A 17,515-nucleotide genomic window follows, 5' to 3' on the forward strand; every position below is an offset into this window, starting at 1 on the left:
GTGCTCCACAGTTGGATGTTTTGTGCAAGTTTGTCATAAAAGCCTGGAATGATATTGATGCAGAAACAGTAATCAAGTCTTTCAAGAAGTGTGGCATATCAAATTCATTAGATGGTATGGAGGACGACTACTTGTGGCAAGATGAAGAGGAAGCCGAAGCTGAGACCATACCATCTGATACGGAATTAGAGCCATATGATGACTGCCTTACAAATGTATCACAAGATGTCCTTGATGTACTTATGATATCAGATGACGAACAGGAGGATTTTGAAGGCTTTTAAAGGGAAACTGTCCCGCCAGCAAAACCTGTAAAAATAGCTTGCAGTTATGATGGGAGTTGCTGACTCGCCAGGGACTTGCCCGGCACTTGCGCTCTATTGTTTGTTATCTTCCTCCTATCATCATCAGTTCCAGTTTGGTTGACAGCTTAGAAAACAAACAGCATGGCAGCTCCCATGGGTTTATTGTCTTATCCTTCCTTTCAGCTTTAGAGTGAATTAGGAAAAGTTTAATCCAATTGCACTGTTTTATGTTGACATGTTTGATGACAAACAGCCTTATGTTTATAAGTGACAGTTTTCCTGCTAAGTACCTGCGTGTCATAAGCATTTGAATTAAAATTACCATATTGAAATCAAATCTGATGTTTTTTAATTTTTATTTGGTGTGCGTTGGAAGAGGGGTAGTCTTATACGGCGAGTATAGCCCAAACCCTATATTTTAACAGGAAAAGTAGGGGGTCGTCTTATATGCCCAGTCATCTTATACGCCGGAAAATACGGTAGTTTATACTATTATGTCAAAGTAAAAAGCTGAGGTTAGATCTTAATGCCTTATTCTACTCCACCAAAGGGAGTCGGAAGTCAATGCCTTTATTTTTTTCCTTTTTTCCCCTTGCTTTCCCCCACCTTCCCCTTCTCTTTCCAAACTTCTACTATTTATTTTTGCATTTCGTTGTATGCTATATTATAAAGTAATAAAAAAAATGAAAAATGAGAACGTTTCCAATAATGGTGACTTGTAACATGACGAGCAAGATGGGAAGTGAGGCGTCTCTCTTCCAGTGGTGGTTTAAATTTTTTTTTATTATCGGTTCTGTGGGCGTGGCTTGGTGGGTGCGGCATGGCCTGGAGGGCGTGGCTTGGTTGGCGTGGCGGGGGAAGGATACTGTAAAATCTCCATTCCCTCCCCAATCCAGGGGAAGGATACTGCAAAATCCCCATTTCTTCCTAATCAGCTGGGACTTGGGAGGCAGAGAATAGATGGGGGCGAGGCCAGTCAGAATTTTTACTACCGGTTCTCCGAACTACTCAAAATTTCCGCTACCGGTTCTCCAGAACTGGTGAGAACCTGCTGAAACCCACCTCTGGTCTCTTCCCACTGGAAACTGCCAATTATTTTGTTCTGGGGCAAGTAAAAAAGGGAACAACCTACTCCAGGCGGCGCTATTTTTAAGACTCACTTGTGAAATCAGCTTCTTCTGGGCCACCTGCATGACGGCATTGGCCATGGCCAATTCATCTTCTTCCGGTTGGATGTCTTCTTCTGGTCTGGATCTCATGGCCGAGAGCTTGATCTCTTTGCAGCTCAAGATCTCAAAGGTATCCGAGAGCAGCTGGCTGGCTTCCATATTGAGCGGGAGGACGCCGTCCACAAAGCAGGCTGCCATCAGATTTTGGAGAAAGGAAAGGGAGAATATGAAATGCTGAGAAGCTTTCTTGGATGAGAAGGAATAATAATAACCAGAGAGTCCAGTTGCCTCTTGGAAAAACACCTTTGGGATGACCATGACCCAGAGCAGAGGGGACAAACTCAAGGCCCGGGGGGGGGGGGCGAATTTGACCTGCGGGGTGCTTAGATCTGGCCCACGGGGCTGCCCTGGAAACAGCAAGGGACCAGCCTGCGGTGCCTCTGCCAGCAAAAACAGAGCTCGGGAGGGTCCTCCTGAGCTCCATTTTCACTGGCGGAGGGTTGCAGGAGGCCGTTGCAGCCGAAAACGGAGCTCGGGAGCCCGTTTTCGCTGGCAGAGCGCTCGGGCCGCCACAGGCGCCCCCGATACGCGTGACGTTGAGTTGGCCACACGTACCCTGGCCACGCCCACCCCAGCCCCCCAAGGTCAAATACAACCCTGATACAGTCCTCAATGAAATCAAGTTTGACACCCTTTGCCTAGATGATGGAGAAAAGGATACTGCAAAATCTCCATTCCCACCCCACTCCAGGGGAAGGATACTGCAAAATCCCCATTCCCCCTCCACTCCAGGGGAAGGATACTGCAAAATCCCCATTCCCATCCCACTCCAGGGGAAGGATACTGCAAAATCCCCATTCCCATCCCACTCCAGGGGAAGGATATTGCAAAATCCCCATTCCCTCCTCACTCCTGGGGGAAGGATAGTAAAAAATCCCCATTCCCTCCCCACTCCTGGGGGAAGAATACTGCAAAATCCCCATTCCCATCCCACTCCAGGGGAAGGGTATTGCAAAATCTCCATTCCCTCCCCACTCCAGGGGAAGGATATTGCAAAATCTCCATTCCCACCCCACTCCAGGGGAAGGATACTGCAAAATCCCCATTCCCTCCCCACTCCTGGGGGAAGAATACTGCAAAATCCCCATTCCCTCCCCACTCCTGGGGGAAGGATATTGCAAAATCCCCATTCCCACCCCACTCTGGGGCCAGCCAGAGGTGGTATTTGCCGGTTCTTCGAATTACTCAAAATTTCCGCTACCGGTTCTCCAGAACCTGTCAGAACCTGCTGAATAGCACAGTCCCCATCTTTTGCAGGTTGGCAGCCCAGCTTGAGTGAGGAGAGGGAACCGGGCAGCACAAACCGGCATGCACACACAGCTTGAGTGCAAGTGCGTATGCACCAGCCCGTGGCCCGGTTGCAAATAGGCCACGACTCGGGGGTTGGGGATCCCTGCTTTAAAACTTCAGCCATACCCAGGACGTTCTGGCTAATTTTGGAGGTGATGTTGAATCGCTGTTCGTCGGTAAAATGCTCCAGGAGGAACTTGTAGATCTGCATCCGGGGCCCTTTGTTGGCTTTGCCCTTCAGGGAAAAGAGGTTCTTCTCCCTGTTGCAAGAGAAACAAAATCCAGGAGTTGAGCAAGACACGCAAAGAGCCACTCCCTCCATTCACTCATGGCCGGAGAGAGAGGCCCCTGAGGATTGTTAAGGTGGAGTTGTGGGGAAAATGCACCTGACAGCTGGACAACTGAACCTGAGGCTCTCCCCAGTGCAATTTTTTTCTGAAACAACCAGCCCTTGTAATTGTTCATAGAAAGGCAGGAGAAAATAATTAAATGCATGGGGAGGGAATGTACCGTACTTTTCGGAATGTAAGATGCATCCCCCCCCCCAAAAAGAGGGTGGAAATGTTGGTGCGTCTTATACACCGAATACAGCCATTTTTGGCCTCCCAAAACCTCATCCTGCATGTCCCGTTTTTGCCATAAACAGGCCCGTTTTTCGAAAAAACGGATCCTGCAGAGGGTTTGGGAGGCCTGCAGAGTGCTCCTGGGGACTGGGGAGGGCAAAAATGCGACACATGGGGGGGGGTGTTTGGGAGGCCAAAAACGGGCTCGTTTTTCATGAAAACGGGGGCGTTTTTGCCCTCCCCAGCCCCCAGGAGCACTCTGCAGGCCCCCGTTTTTGTGAAAACAAGGTCTGCAGAGGATTTCGGAGGCCTGCAGAGTGCTCCTGGGGCCCGGGGAGGGCAAAAACTTATTTTTTTCTTGTTTACCTCTTTGAAATCTTGGTGCGTTTTATACTCCGGTGCCTCTTATAGCCCCAAAAATACAGTATTCAGTGTATTAAATTTCATTTCAATTCAGCTGAAGGTTCCATCCTGGCCCCACCAGTTCTTAAGAACGTGGCCTGCCACCCCCCGCCCCTATTCAAAGACTCAACCCTGATTCTCAGCTAAAAAGAACTGTGAACTCTGAGCTACCTCGAAAGCCCTCTTCTCTAGAATCAGAGAATGTCTCCTGTCCCCAGGCTTCTCATCTGTCTCCAGCTTCAGCCCTTTTCTTCTCATGCATGGTCCAGACTGATTTTCTTCTTTTCTTCCTAGCAACTAGGCTTCAAGCCAGGTTGGTCTAAGTGGTTAAGGCACTGGGTTAGAAAGTGGGAGGCTGTGAGTTGCCTTAGGCATGAAAGCCAACTGGGTGACTTTGAGACAATCACCAGGAGACTGTGAGTTCTAGTCCTGCCTTAGCTATGAAAGCCAACTGGGTGACTTTGAACCAATCACCAGGAGCCTGTGAGTTCTAGTCCCGCCACAGCCAGGAAAGTCAACTGGTTGACTTTGGCCCAACCCACCTCACAAGAGTTGTCGTTGTGGGGAAAATAGGAAGAGGAAAGTAGGTTCGCCACCTTGAGTTATTTGTAAAAAGAAAGCAAGGCAGGATGCAAATAAACAATATTCACCGACCTTTCGCTCTGGAGGAACTTGTTGTACTTCTCGTGCCTCTCGTAGCCGTTGAAATGGAAGATGCATTCGATGAAGTGCTGAGAAAACATGACCGGATTCCTTTTGAGGAGGAGATGCACCAAGCAGAACCTGACAAAGCTGGAGAGGGAAGAAGGGCCAAGAAAATGACAGCACTGAAGAAAACACCTGTCCGGGTTCCTGCAAAATCCCCATTTCCTCCCGATCAACCGGGATTCAGGAGGCAGAGAATAGATGGGGGCGGGGTCAGTCAGAGGTGGTATTTGCCGGTTCTCCGAACTACTCAAAATTTCCACTACCGGTTCTCCAGAATGGGTCAGAACCTGCTGAAACCCACCTCTGGAATCCACTATCACTCAGGGAATCCAATATTACTGGACCTTTGGATGCGAAATCCTGATTGTTGTTGTTTTTTTTTAACACGGTCTGCTAGAGTAGCAGCCGCTTAATTTTTCCCATGAAGTATCAACTAAGATACTTATCTTAGCTCCTGATCTCCGTTCCTTCCGTCGGGACCTGAAGACTTGGCTCTTCAAACAAACAGGCTGACTCCGATTCCGGGTTTTATTATTTACTATTAATTAGTTATTTGGTTTAAAATGGGATTTTATTGTACTTGTTTCTTAACTTGTGTTTGCCGCCCTGAGTCCTTCGGGAGAATGGCGGCATATTTATTCATTCATTTATATATTTTATTTAATTTGTATACCACCCTTCTCCAACAGGACTCAGGGCGGTGAACAGCCACGGTGAAACACAACATATAAAATTTAAAAGCAGTTTAAAAAACATTAAATAATGTTGGCCATCAATTTAAAATAACCCAGTTAAAACCAATTTCAAATTTAAAACCGCAAGGATGGGGTCAAGCCAGCCCGGCTAGATGAAATAAGTGGGTTTTCAGGGCCCGACGAAAAGTCCGGAGGTCTGGTATCGTGCGTATCTCTGGCGGTAGGTCGTTCCAGAGGGCAGGTGCCGCCACAGAGAAGGCTCTCCCCCTGGGGGTCGCCAGCCGACATTGCTTGGCCGACGGCACCCTGAGGAGACCCTCTCTGTGAGAGCGTACCGGCCGGTGAGAGGCTATTGGCGGTATTCCGGTATAAATACATGTAATAAATAAATAAATAAATAAGAGCTGCGGACTCTTCTCTACATTAAGGATGCTGGCACAATGCTAAGGGGGGGGGGGGGAGGGCAGTGGCATGACACCAAAGCAACCATAAATCAGAGCTGTGTTGAAACCCGAGATCTCTCCTCTCCCAGTTCGGAAAATCTCCTCCAGTGAATCGCCTTGCTTAAAATATTCTTAAAATCCAGGCAGCCTGTTTCGGTGCCCTTCCCTTACCCTGAACTCTTTAGCAAAAGCTTTGAGGGCTCATCCTACAATTTTCCTTCTAATTATAATCCAGCATAATTAAAGGGAGAAATAACTCCATAGAACAGTAAACACCGTCAGTAATTACAATGTTTGAGGTAATTAACTAGTCACTCACGATAACTAAATCTTATTAAGAACCGAGTCTACTTGCCTTGAGTCTGATCTCAGAACCTCAATATTTAGGATTTTGTTGTTGTTTTTTTAAAGAGAAAGAAAATGAATATTTTTTTTCCCCTGTTCCCAGCCCGATGTGTGGACTTTTATTGAACAATATTCCCATTCTCAGCTGGGTAGTTTTTACATATAGTTCCTCAGAGGAGACGTTCATGGCTACAGATTTAATTTAATTACAATAGCGGCCAAAATTGTGGAAACCTTTTGGGAAACGTGTATTTTCTAAAACTAGCTAATAACACCACTTTTTTTTTTTTTTTTTTGGAGTAGTACCATAAAATTATATATCAGTGGAAAGATAATTTAATCAAGAATGTAATGCAATAACCTTTATGAAGGATTTGCTATTAGAATAGCAGTTACAGTATAAAGAAGAAAAGTGAAACACGTAGAAAAAACGAGATATACAAAAATGATCACCATATCAGTTCATACTTAGTTGGGTAACCTTTAGCATGAATGACGGCCTTACAACGTCTTCCCATGGAGTGAACCAAGTCTTTGAGTTCTGCAGCTGCTATCATGTGAAACCAAGATGGAATGATTGCTTCTATGAACTGGGTTTTCTTGCTGGGTTGCTTCTGACTAACAAGTTTCTTTAGTTGGTTCCATAGATTTTCAATTGGGTTAAGAAGGTCTGGGCTATTCCCAGGCCATTCCAGCAGTGGAATAGGATTATCTTGAAACTCAAAATAAAAAATAAAAAATGGTGCTATTAGCCATCAAACCTCAAAAATACACTTTTTCCCAAAAGGTTTTCCACAATTTTGGCCACTACTGTATATAAACAAGACTTTTGAAGTGAGGAGGGTGAAACTGCAAGAGGGAACACAAAAGGGAAGTAGGGAAGTTGGAAAATTAAATCTTATTGGGCGAAAGGTTCATACAGGCAGTCCTCGACTTACAACCACAATTGAGCCCCGCGTTTCTGTCGCTAACCGAGACATTTGTTAAGTGAGCTTTGCCCCATTTTACGACCTTCCTTGCAATGATTGAAAGTGATTTGCTGCATTTTGTTAAGTTAGTCATAGGGTTGTTAAGTGAAACTGGTTTTCCCCCGTTGACGTTACAGTTTACAGATTAACAGAGTTGGAAGGGACCTTGTAGGTCATCTAGTCCAACCCCCTGCTGAAGCAGGAGACCCTACACAATTTCTGACAAAGGGCAGTCCAGTCTCTTCTTGAAAGCTTCCAGTGATGAAGCTCCCACAACTTCCAAAGGCAACTTCTGTTCCATTGGTTGATTGTTCTCACTGTCAGGAAATTTCTCCTTATTTCCAGGTTGAATGTCTCCTTGATCACTTTCCATCCATTATTTCTTCTCTGGCCTTCAGGTGCTTTGGAGAATAGCTTGACCCCCTCCTCTTTGTGGAAGCCCCTGATATTGGAAGACTGCTATCATGTCTCCCCTGGTGCTTCTCTTCACTAGACTAGCCATGCCCAGTTCCTGCAACCGTTCTTCATACTTGGGGATTCCTTTAAAAATAGGGGCATGTGCCATGGTAGAAAATGCATTCTCCTCCTCTTTCTGTACACAGAATCCCACACAGACTCTGGAACCATTGTTATTTTTACTGTACTTTGATGCAAGTTTACACAATGGACTGAAAAGCCCTACAAGTACAGTTGCCAAGTGTTTGTTTAAAGAACTATCCCGAGCATAAATAAAACAGCGGGTATCAACACCTCCTGCTTTTTAATCAAACACCAGCAATCTAAACTAGATTTCAGCCAAGCGAAGGCGAACGATATAAGGCTGTACTTCCCCCTGCTGGAAAGATATGGGATAATATCATCCTAAATTCAGATACTGTGGAGAAAGGAAAAAATAGTTGGCTCCCTGTATCGTCAGCGTTTTTAAAAATTGTTTGTTTCTTGAAAGATGTTCCCAGTCTCACTAATCACTCTAGAGAAGAGGGCTTAAGAATTCTTGTGGAAGAGGAGAGGAGAGGAGGGGAGAGGAGAGGATGCAGGAGAGGATAGGATGTGGGAGCTGAGAGAAGGAGAGGGACGGAGGGAGGGAGGAAGGAAGGAGAGTTATCTGGTTTATGACTGTAATAGATATTTGACTTGATTTAATAAGATAATGTCTGCTTTCTCTAGCACCCTAATACATGCAAGACTTAAGAGAAAGAAAGAAAGAAAGAAAGAAAGAAAGAAAGAAAGAAAGAAAGAAAGAAAGAAAGAAAGAAAGAAAGAAAGAAAGATCGGAGGGAGGGAGGAAAGGAGGAAGGAAGGAAGGAAGGAAGGAAGGAAGGAAGGAAAGAAAGATGGGAGGGAGGGAGGGAGGGAGGGAGGGAGGAAGGAAGGAAGGAAGGAAGGAAGGAAAGAAAGAAAGAAAGAAAGGAGGGAGGGAAGGAGGAAGGAAGGAAGGAAAGAAAGATGGAAGGGAGGGAGGGAGGAAGGAAAGAAAGAAAGAGAAGAAGGGAGGGAAGGAGGAAGGAAGGAAGTAAAGAAAGAAAGATGGGAGGGAGGGAGGGAGGGAGGAAAGAAAGAAAGAAAGAAAGAAAGAAAGAAAGAAAGAAAGAAAGAAAGAAAGGAGGGAGGGAAGGAGGAAGAAAGGAAGGAAAGAAAGATGGGAGGGAGGGAGGGAGGAAGGGAGGAAAGAAAGAAAGAAAGAAAGAAAGAAAGAAAGAAAGAAAGAAAGAAAGAAAGAAAGAAAGAAAGAAGAAACTGAAGATCTATATTTCTAAAAACCGCCTGAAGGACAAAAGGCTTAGCTGGAACCTTCTGCCAGATTTTCAGAAGGAATGGAGACACCACCAAGTTTCGAACCCTACCAACTTCCCAAAAGACCTTCCTTACCTGGCAATTTCTGGATTGGGATCCACCAGAACGCTGACGAACCTGAAGAAGAGAGAGCCTTTCCATTTCACAAATTCTTCCTAATCAAACCAAAACAGCACAACAATTAGCCCTTTGGGTAGAAAAGATGGATATTGTCTTCCCTACAATATATATATATATGTACATTTGCTCAAAGCCATAAACGTTTTCCCAAACCCTCCCTGCATCTTCCCCTTTTCAGAAGCTTTTTTTAGGTTTTCAAAGATGGCATCTTTGAATTAACTGGACGCTTGTCCTGAGTCCATGCTAGGAAAGGTGAATTCCAGGTTTTTGTTCCTAATGAAAATGTAGCACCCTGTGATTGGGGCTGAAAGGTGAAAGCAGAAGCAGAAATTAAAAGACGCTTGCTCCTGGGGAGGAAAGCTATGGCAAATCTAGACAGCATACAAAAAAGGCAGAGGCATCACCCTGCCAACAAAAGTGTGTATAGCCAAGGCTATGGTTTTCCCAGTTGCAATGTATGGCTGGGAAAGTTGGACCATAAGGAAGGCTGAGCGCCAAAGAATGGAGGCCTTTGAACTCTGGTGCTGGAGAAGACTCCTGCGAGTCCCTTGGACTGCAAGGCGATCAAACCGGTCAGTCCTAGAGGAGATCAACCTTGACTGCTCTTTAGAAGGCCAGATCCTAAAGAGGAAACTCAAAAACTTTGGCCACCTAATGAGAAGGAAGGACTCATTGGAGAAGATGCTGGGAACGATTGAGGGCAAAAGAAGAAGGGGACGGCAGAGAACGAGGTGGCTGGATGGAGTCACTAAAGCAGCCAACGAGAACCAGTAGCAGAAATTTTGAGTACTTCAGAGAACCGGCAGATAGCATCTCTGGCTGGCCCCAGAGTGGGGTGGGAATGTTGATTTTGCAATATCCTTCCCCCAGGAGTGGGGAGGGAATGGGGATTTTGCAGTATCCTTCCCCTGCCATGCCTATCAAGCCACGCCCACCAAGCCACACCACGCCCACCAAGCCACGCCCACAGAACCGATCGTAAAAAAATTTGGATTTCACCACTGAGACATACCCAATTCCTGCAACCGTTCTTCCTATGTTTTAGCCTCCAGTCCCCTAATCATCTTTGTTGCTCTTCTCTGCACTTTTTCTAGAGGCTGAATATCTTTTTTTTTTTTTATCATGGAGACCAAAACTGGATGCAGTATTCCAAATAAGGTCTTACCAAAGCATTATAAAGTGGTATTAACTTTGATTATGATGAAGAGGAAACTCAAATACTTTGGCCACCTAATGAGAAGGAAGGACTCACTGGAGAAGAACCTGCTGGGAACGATTGAGGGCAAAAGAAGAAGGGGACGGCAGAGAACGAGGTGGCTGGATGGAGTCACTGAAGCAGTCGGCATGAGCTTAAATGGACTCCAGAGGATGGTAGAGGACAGGAAGGCCTGGAGGAACGTTGTCCATGGGGTCGCGATGGGTCGGACACGACTTTGCAACTAACAACAACAAAATATGAATTCAACACCCTGTGCTACATTTTCCTGAAAGCTGAGCACGCCCAATCTAGACAATGAAGAAGCTTAAATTCCGACATTCTGCTTTCCCCTCACCTGCAAGAGATTCGTAAGGAGGATGAGCGTCTGTTTCCGTATGAATGGCTCCGGATCCTTCAGGCAGATGGCAATGTCGGGAATATACCTGTCCACCATGGTGGTGTAGCGGACGCAGAGGTCGCACATCACAATCACCACATTGTTGCGGATGGCCACGTCCTTGGACACCTCCAGCTCGCGAGCCAAGGCCGCGATGCACTTCTTCGCCAGGTCCTCGTGCTGCAGGCATAGCTTTCCTGCAGGGGTGAAATGTAAAATTTGTTACTACCGGTTCTGTGGGCGTGGCTTAGGGGCGGTGGTAATGTGACTGGGTGGGCGTGGCCAGCTCTTTTTTTTTTTTTTTTTTAACTTTTAATACAGCTGGCTATTATGCCTAAGGCGGGATTAAAACTCGCGGTCTCCTGGTGATTTTTTTTTTTTTTTTAATTTGATTTATATGCCGCCCTTCTCCGGAGACTCAGGGCGGCTTACAATGCGTTAAGCAATTTGCCCCAAGTTACCCAGCACACCTGCCACGTGTAAGGTGGGACTAGAATTCCCAGTCTCCTGGTGACTGGCCCAAAGTCATCTAGCAAGCTTTCATGCCTAAAATGCCATAGGAACTCACCGGAGACTATTATTTCATATTTTGGGAGGGATAAGAAATCATTTTATTATTTACTATTAATTAATTACTTGGATTAAAATGGGATTTTATTGTACTTGTTTCTTAACTTGTGTTCGCTGGCCTGAGTCCTTCGGGAGAATGGCGGCATATAAATACATGTAATAAATAAATAAATAAATAAATAAATAAATAAATAAATAAATAATAATAATAAATAAATAAATAAACAAACAAATAAATAAATAAACAAATTAATAAATTAATTCAACTAATTTTGAAAGGAGAGGAGAGGGAGAGGGGAAGGAGGAGGAGAGGGGAGGGGAGGAGAGGGAAAGGGAGAGGAGAAGGAGAGTGGAGGATAGGATAGGATGCAGGAGAGGGGAGAGGAGAGGATGGGGGAGAGGAGAGAGGAGGGGAGGGGAGCGGGCGGGAGAGTAAAGGAGAGGATATGGGAGAGAAAAGGGGAGGGGAAAGGAGAGAAGAGGAAAGAAAAGAAGAGAAGAGAAGAGAAGGCCAAACACAGAATATATATTCTGTGATTGTCTTGCTGTCTGTTATCTTCATTTCATCATGGACTCAGATGAAATGGAAACCCAGAGGATACAATTTTAAGGTATGCAAACACGCTATGTCAGTGGGCGTTAAGAGAAAAGAAAAGAGGGCATATGGCAAGCCTTCTCCCCTCTCCCACCCCCTTCCTGCCCCCCCCCCCCAAATGCCTAGGTGTCCTACCCAGAGTAATGAAGGCATGTGCTCTGACTGTAGAAGGCATCACGGAACCTTGGAATTGCGACAACGGTTGAGACGCCGGGAGGTCCTCATTCTCCGGAGGACTGGACACTAGAAGACAACACACACACACACACAATAAAGAAAGGACTTTTGGGGATAGGAGGCAGGCCACGCCCTCTGCAAGGTGGTCATCCGAAAGAGGAGGAGGAGGAGGAAGAGCTTACACTGTTCCATGTTGTCAGGACTAGCCAAGAGGGACTGGATCAACAAGAAGACGCGTTTGTCCACTTTGGCTGGACAGAGCTGCGCAATCTCACCCAAGGTGAAGAGGTGCCTCACCTGCCAAACGAAACAAAGCCATCAATTGTAAAGAGAATCCTACAATGGGTAGTAAAATACGATTTGGTGAAAGTCTTAAGAGTGGTGCGGTGGCTTAGAGGTAGAGCTCTTGCCTCCCAATCAAGAGGCTGTGAGTTCGGTAGAGGCAGATATTTCTCTCTCAGGGCATACTGAGAATGTAACTGATAAACAAAACTCTGCATTTACAACAGGAAAGGCATCCGGCCATTAAAACACTCTGCTAGCTCCATTCAATTGCCCAGACTCCATCCCGTAAGGGATTATAGGATCATTAAATGATGATGATGATGATGATGATGATTCGGTGAAAGTCTAGCTAAAGAGCCTTGGTAGTACAGTGGTCTAAGGCACCCTGTTATTAAGCTGGTTATTAAGACCAGCTGCCTGCAATTACTGCAGGTTCGAATCTCGCCAAGGCTCAAGGTTGACTCAGCCTTCCATCCTTTCTAAGGTAGGTAAATTGAGGACCCAGTTTGTGGGGGCAATAAGCTAACTTTGTATAAATATACAAAAGGATGAAGGCTATTGCTTAACGCATTGTAAGCCGCCCTGAGTCTCCGGAGAAGGGTGGCATATAAATCAAATTTTTTAAAAAAAATGGAAAGAAGGGGTTGCCTTGACCAATCTTTTATTAAGGCTTCCTCCGGTGGGCTGGCTGAACCCCCAAATTTGATATTCAGAGTTTAACCACTCACAACCCCGCTAATTTTATTTACCAAGACGTCCTCTTGCAGCTGTTCCGTGCCAAATTCTTTGAGGACTATTTTTGAGATGTATTGCTCACAGGTCGGTAAAAGATCTCCACACATGTTGTTCAGCAGCTCCTGTTCAAACATGACATGGATGGAATTTCAGTAAATTTTTAGATTAGATTAGATTAGATTAGATTAGATTACAATTCTGTATTGGCCAAGTGTGATTGGACACACAAGGAATTTCTCTTTGGTGCATACGCTCTCAGTGTACATAAAAAGAAAAGATACATTCGTCAAGAATCATAAGGTACAACACTTAATGATAGTCAAAGGGTACAAATAAGCAATCAAATCATACTAGGAAACAATCAATATAAATCGTAAGGATACAGACAGAATAAATCCTTCCATTCCCCACTATCCTGTCAGAGCTGAAGAAGCTTCTTGGATGAGAAGCGAAACGTCTTCAAAAGAAAAAAAACAAGGAAGTCCCAGTTGCCTCCTGAAAAAAAAAGCACCTTTGGGACAGAAAATCCACAGTTTTTGAAGAAGACTCGGCGAGTCTCACCTGCATCTCCTTTGGGGCATCTGTGACGGCCTGGCTAAGCTTCTGCAGAGTTTCGATAGTTGAGCTGATCGCCTCCAAAGGACACCGGAAGTCCTGCAGCCAACATTTGAGATCATCTGCAAAAGAAGGCCAACCCCCCCTGAGCAAATGGGTGTTGGGGGGCATAGACAGCCCTTCCCCCTCATCACAAAGAAGATTGCATAAGAGAGACCGTTGCTTCCAGAAAAGGGTTCTGACCTAAGCTTCCCAAGAAAGCATAAATCACAATTTTAGTCTCCAAAAAACCTCTTTTGTTGAGACGGCTGTGAATTATGGTCATTCACAGCCCGTAACGATTCACAAACAGTCTGGGAAGTTTCCGACAGATGTCTGCTCGAGTTGACACAGTCGTTCAGGGTAATGTTGATAAGCAACCCACCTTTATCTCCCTTGAAACGCTGCCAGAGACCTAATTGCCAATTAGTTTTGCAAGGCCAAATTTAGCACAGAGTCAAACGGACTTCTGAGCTTGAATTGACTATATGAACTAATTGCTTCCTGCAAAGGCTCATGTCCGTTTGCTCCTTATGGGAGGGGCCAATCAACTCCAAGCCTTACTCCTGAGTCACCCTTTTTCTCCTTAATTGTTCTTGCCTTCTGGCAACTCTGCGCATGCGGACACTGGGAACAGGCTCACACTGTACTTCTGCCTCGCTGATGTCAGATTCCAGAGGCTCCGGAGGCAGCACATAACTACCAGATGGCCCTGGCCCCCTCTCTGCCTCCGATGCAGAGCCCTCGTCCGAACCTTCCCCAGACTCCAGGACTGGCCCATGTTCCTCCCCAGCCTCCTCACTGTCCGACTGCTGCCAGCTCCGCAAACCACAAGAAAAAGTACCCTCCCAAATGACTGTTTAGTGAGTTCTCACTCATTAGCCTGCTCTGGGTGCTGCTAGGCAGGTGTCTGGCAACACTTCCAATCACGCTGAGGATGTGCACCATGGTCTCCAGGTTGGCTTCGGGCTGTCTGGAACAATGGAGAAGAATGAAATGATGAATGATCCCACTTCTCATGAATGAATGAAAGCAACTAGATTCATATGTTGTGCCGTGGCTCATTTGACTCTGGGCCGTAAACCAAGGGCTGGGGTCAACATGCTAGGCCAGGGGTCCCCAAATTTGGCAACTTTTAAGACTTGTGGACTTCAACTCCCAGAATTCTTCAGCCAGGGTGAGGAATTCTGGGAGTTGAAGTCCACAAGTCTTAAAGTCGCTGTCAGGGTTCCAAGTAATACACCCATAGCAAACAGAACTCCGAGGCAGGTAGATTCCTCAAAGAATAGTTTTATTGGATATATCATATTGGCACAGGCTGGTGAAAACCGACTCTGAATGTTCCCGCAGTTTTCACCCAATTAAAAGTAAAAGTTTTCCTCCTTCCCCAAACAATCAGTCACATGGTCCAATCAAGGCATCGTCTGGTTGCCTTGTAACTTCACTCCTCCTCTCTCCAACCACCTGTGGGAATGTCCTTGGTTCCCAGGAGAAAGTCTTTTGTTTTGGCTATAAATGTTCTGCCCCAGCTACGGACCCCAAAGAACGCAGCGCACACAAAATCCGTACAAACCTTAGTTTACTAATTAAGGACTACTAATGAGCTTTCTTAGTAGTTGTTCGAACACAAGTACAGTTTAAATCAGTCTTTTCTGAAGAAAGGCTGTTAATTTAACTTCATTAATAGCCGACAAGAATCCAAAGAATAATAACTCAATTCTGAGGCACAGTATTTCAGATAACTGTAATCTTACTGTGGTTTCAGAATGCCCAGAAGCAATTTGCAGGAAAACTGACGAGAAACAAGAGCCGAATCAAACGTTTCTGGAATCAAGACGCAAAGGAATATGAACGAAGTTGTTTCCTGCAAATTGCCTCAGTCGTCGTCCTTCCTTAAATAGGCTAGGGGAGTGGCCAATTAGCCCCAAGCCTTACACTTGAGACCTCCTCCTGAGGAGCCACTCCTGCCTTTTAACAGCTCTGCATGCCCGTGCGTCGAGAAGAGGCTCCTCCTTCTCTTCCTCTTCACTTATGGGAGCTTCTGGAGATTCTGAAGGCCCTGGCTGAATCCCCGCCTCTGGCACCACATCTTCTCCAGCCTCCTCATTGTCTGGCTCGAGCGCCAGCTGCACAGGCTGCTGGCGCAGCACCACACCAGCCTCCTCGCTGTCAGAATCAGCTACTAACTGCACAGGCCACTGACGGGCCACAACAATAAAACCCCAGCTATCTCTATTCCCCCTCTCCCTATCCCTCAGCTCCAGCGTGGCAACACTAAAGCCTCAAAATGACCTCGGTCAGGTCAGCTTCAGGGTTGACAGTCTCTAGGTTTGGAGCCCTGTGTGTTAGGCCAAAACCAGAGGAAGCACTTGATTGCCATATTTAACTCCAGCCATATGCTCACTCCCGCTTTCGTGGGAATTTTCACTCACCTGCTGATGCTGTCCCAGGCATCAATGATTTTGGAATAGTCCAACTTGGGTGAAGAACCAGCCACTTTTGCCAATAACATCCAAGCAGCCGCGGCACGCTCGGTTTCGGTATGGGAAATGACGCCGTTAATGAACGAAGAGGAGAATTTGTTCTTCTGAGCCAAAATGTGGAAAGCTTTGCTTAAATAGCGGCTGAGAGAGAGAGAGAGAGAGAGAGAGAGAGAGAGAGAGAGAGAGAGAGAGAACAATCAATCATAAGGGCCTTTTGCATTCGGTGGATGCCACGGTCACTGAATTTCACCATTGCCAGAAAGCCAAACTCCATTAGCTTGCTGTTCGTTTTGTCCAGAAAAACTGCCACCTTTTCTTTTAACTAAGATGCATGAAAAGAGTTTGATTAATGAAGCTAGCTTATTTTAATAAATCCTAATGTAGGATGGATGTATTGAATGTAACTAGGAGCCCTGGTGGTTAGAATGTAGTACTGCAGCTCAAAGTTCCTTCGAATCTGATGGGCTCAAGGTTGACTCAGCCTTCCATCCTTCCGAGGTAAAATGAGGACCCAGATTGTTGGGGGGGCCATATGCTGACTCTGTACATCACTTAGAGGGGGCTGGAAAGCACTGTGAAGCGGTATATAAATCTAAGTGCTATTACTATTTTCCTTCCTTCCTTCCTTCCTTCCTTCCTTCCTTCCTTCCTTCCTTCCTTCCTTTTCAGTGGTTAGAATGCAACATTGCAGGCTAATTCTGCCAATTGCCAGGAGTTCGATCCTGACCAGCTCAAGGTTGACTCAGTCTTCCATCCTTCTGAGGTGGGTAAAATGAGGACCCAGATTGTTGCGGGGCCATATGTTGACTCTGTAAACCTCTTAGAAGGGGCTGGAAAGCACTGTGAAGCGGTATATAAATCTAAGTGCTATTGCTATTTTCCTTCCTTCCTTCCTTCCTTCCTCCCTCCCTCCCTCCCTCCCTCCCTCCCTTCCTTCCTTCCTTCCTTCCTTCCTTCCTTCCTTCCCAGTGGTTAGAATGCAGCACTGCAGGCTAATTCTGCCAATTGCCAGGAGTTCGATCCTGACCAGCTCAAGGTTGACTCAGCCTTCCATCCTTCTGAGGTGGGTAAAATGAGGACCCAGATTGTTGGAGGCAAGAGGCTGTCTCTGTAAAACCGCTCATAGAGGACTGCAAAGTGGTATATAAACCTAAGTGCTGTTGCTAATGCATGCTATTCAAAGTTTAGGGTTCACAAACTACAGGAGTCTAGCTTAATTTACAACAAAGGCAGGAGCTGTTTTTAATCTCTCTGGGCCAAGGTGCAAAGAACTACAGAAGGGTCCATTCCAGTGGTGAAATGTAAAATTTGTTACTACTGGTTCTGTGGGCATAGCTTGGTGGGGGATAATGTGACTGGGTGGGCATGGGCAACTTTTCTTTTTTACTTTTAAAATCAGCCGAAGAGATTGTAAAAAAAAAAAAATGCTTTTAAAAGCCTCTGACGATCCCAGCTGAGTTGCCTGATCGTCAGAAGCTTTTTTTTTCTTTTAAAAACATTTTTTCTACAACCTCTTGGGCTGAAGAGGTTGTAAAAAAAAAAAAAAAAACTTTTAAAAGCCTCTGACGATCCCAGCTGAGCCGCGCGATCATCAGAGGCTTTTTTAAAAAAACTTTTAA

At 45.7% G+C, this 17,515-nt stretch overlaps 1 protein-coding gene across 1 annotated transcript in view; it reads right to left on the bottom strand.

Moving 5' to 3' along the window:
• Positions 1-17,515, bottom strand: part of NCAPD3 (non-SMC condensin II complex subunit D3) — a 53,393-nt gene that overhangs the window by 12,918 nt on the left and 22,960 nt on the right. Inside the window, exons 14-24 of the mRNA XM_070952310.1 lie at positions 15,846-16,037; positions 14,289-14,386; positions 13,381-13,496; positions 12,834-12,941; positions 11,982-12,096; positions 11,758-11,865; positions 10,416-10,654; positions 8,818-8,897; positions 4,444-4,581; positions 2,951-3,084; positions 1,466-1,665 (exon numbers count right to left, since the gene is read on the bottom strand). Coding sequence (XP_070808411.1) covers positions 1,466-1,665; positions 2,951-3,084; positions 4,444-4,581; positions 8,818-8,897; positions 10,416-10,654; positions 11,758-11,865; positions 11,982-12,096; positions 12,834-12,941; positions 13,381-13,496; positions 14,289-14,386; positions 15,846-16,037 — 1,528 coding nt within the window. The remainder of the gene's footprint in view (positions 1-1,465; positions 1,666-2,950; positions 3,085-4,443; positions 4,582-8,817; positions 8,898-10,415; positions 10,655-11,757; positions 11,866-11,981; positions 12,097-12,833; positions 12,942-13,380; positions 13,497-14,288; positions 14,387-15,845; positions 16,038-17,515) is intronic.

This window comes from Pituophis catenifer, unplaced genomic scaffold (genome assembly GCF_029215685.1).
Source record: "Pituophis catenifer annectens isolate HBS135680 unplaced genomic scaffold, rPitCat1.0.hap2 SCAF_12, whole genome shotgun sequence".
In the NCBI taxonomy this organism is placed as follows: domain Eukaryota; kingdom Metazoa; phylum Chordata; class Lepidosauria; order Squamata; family Colubridae; genus Pituophis; species Pituophis catenifer.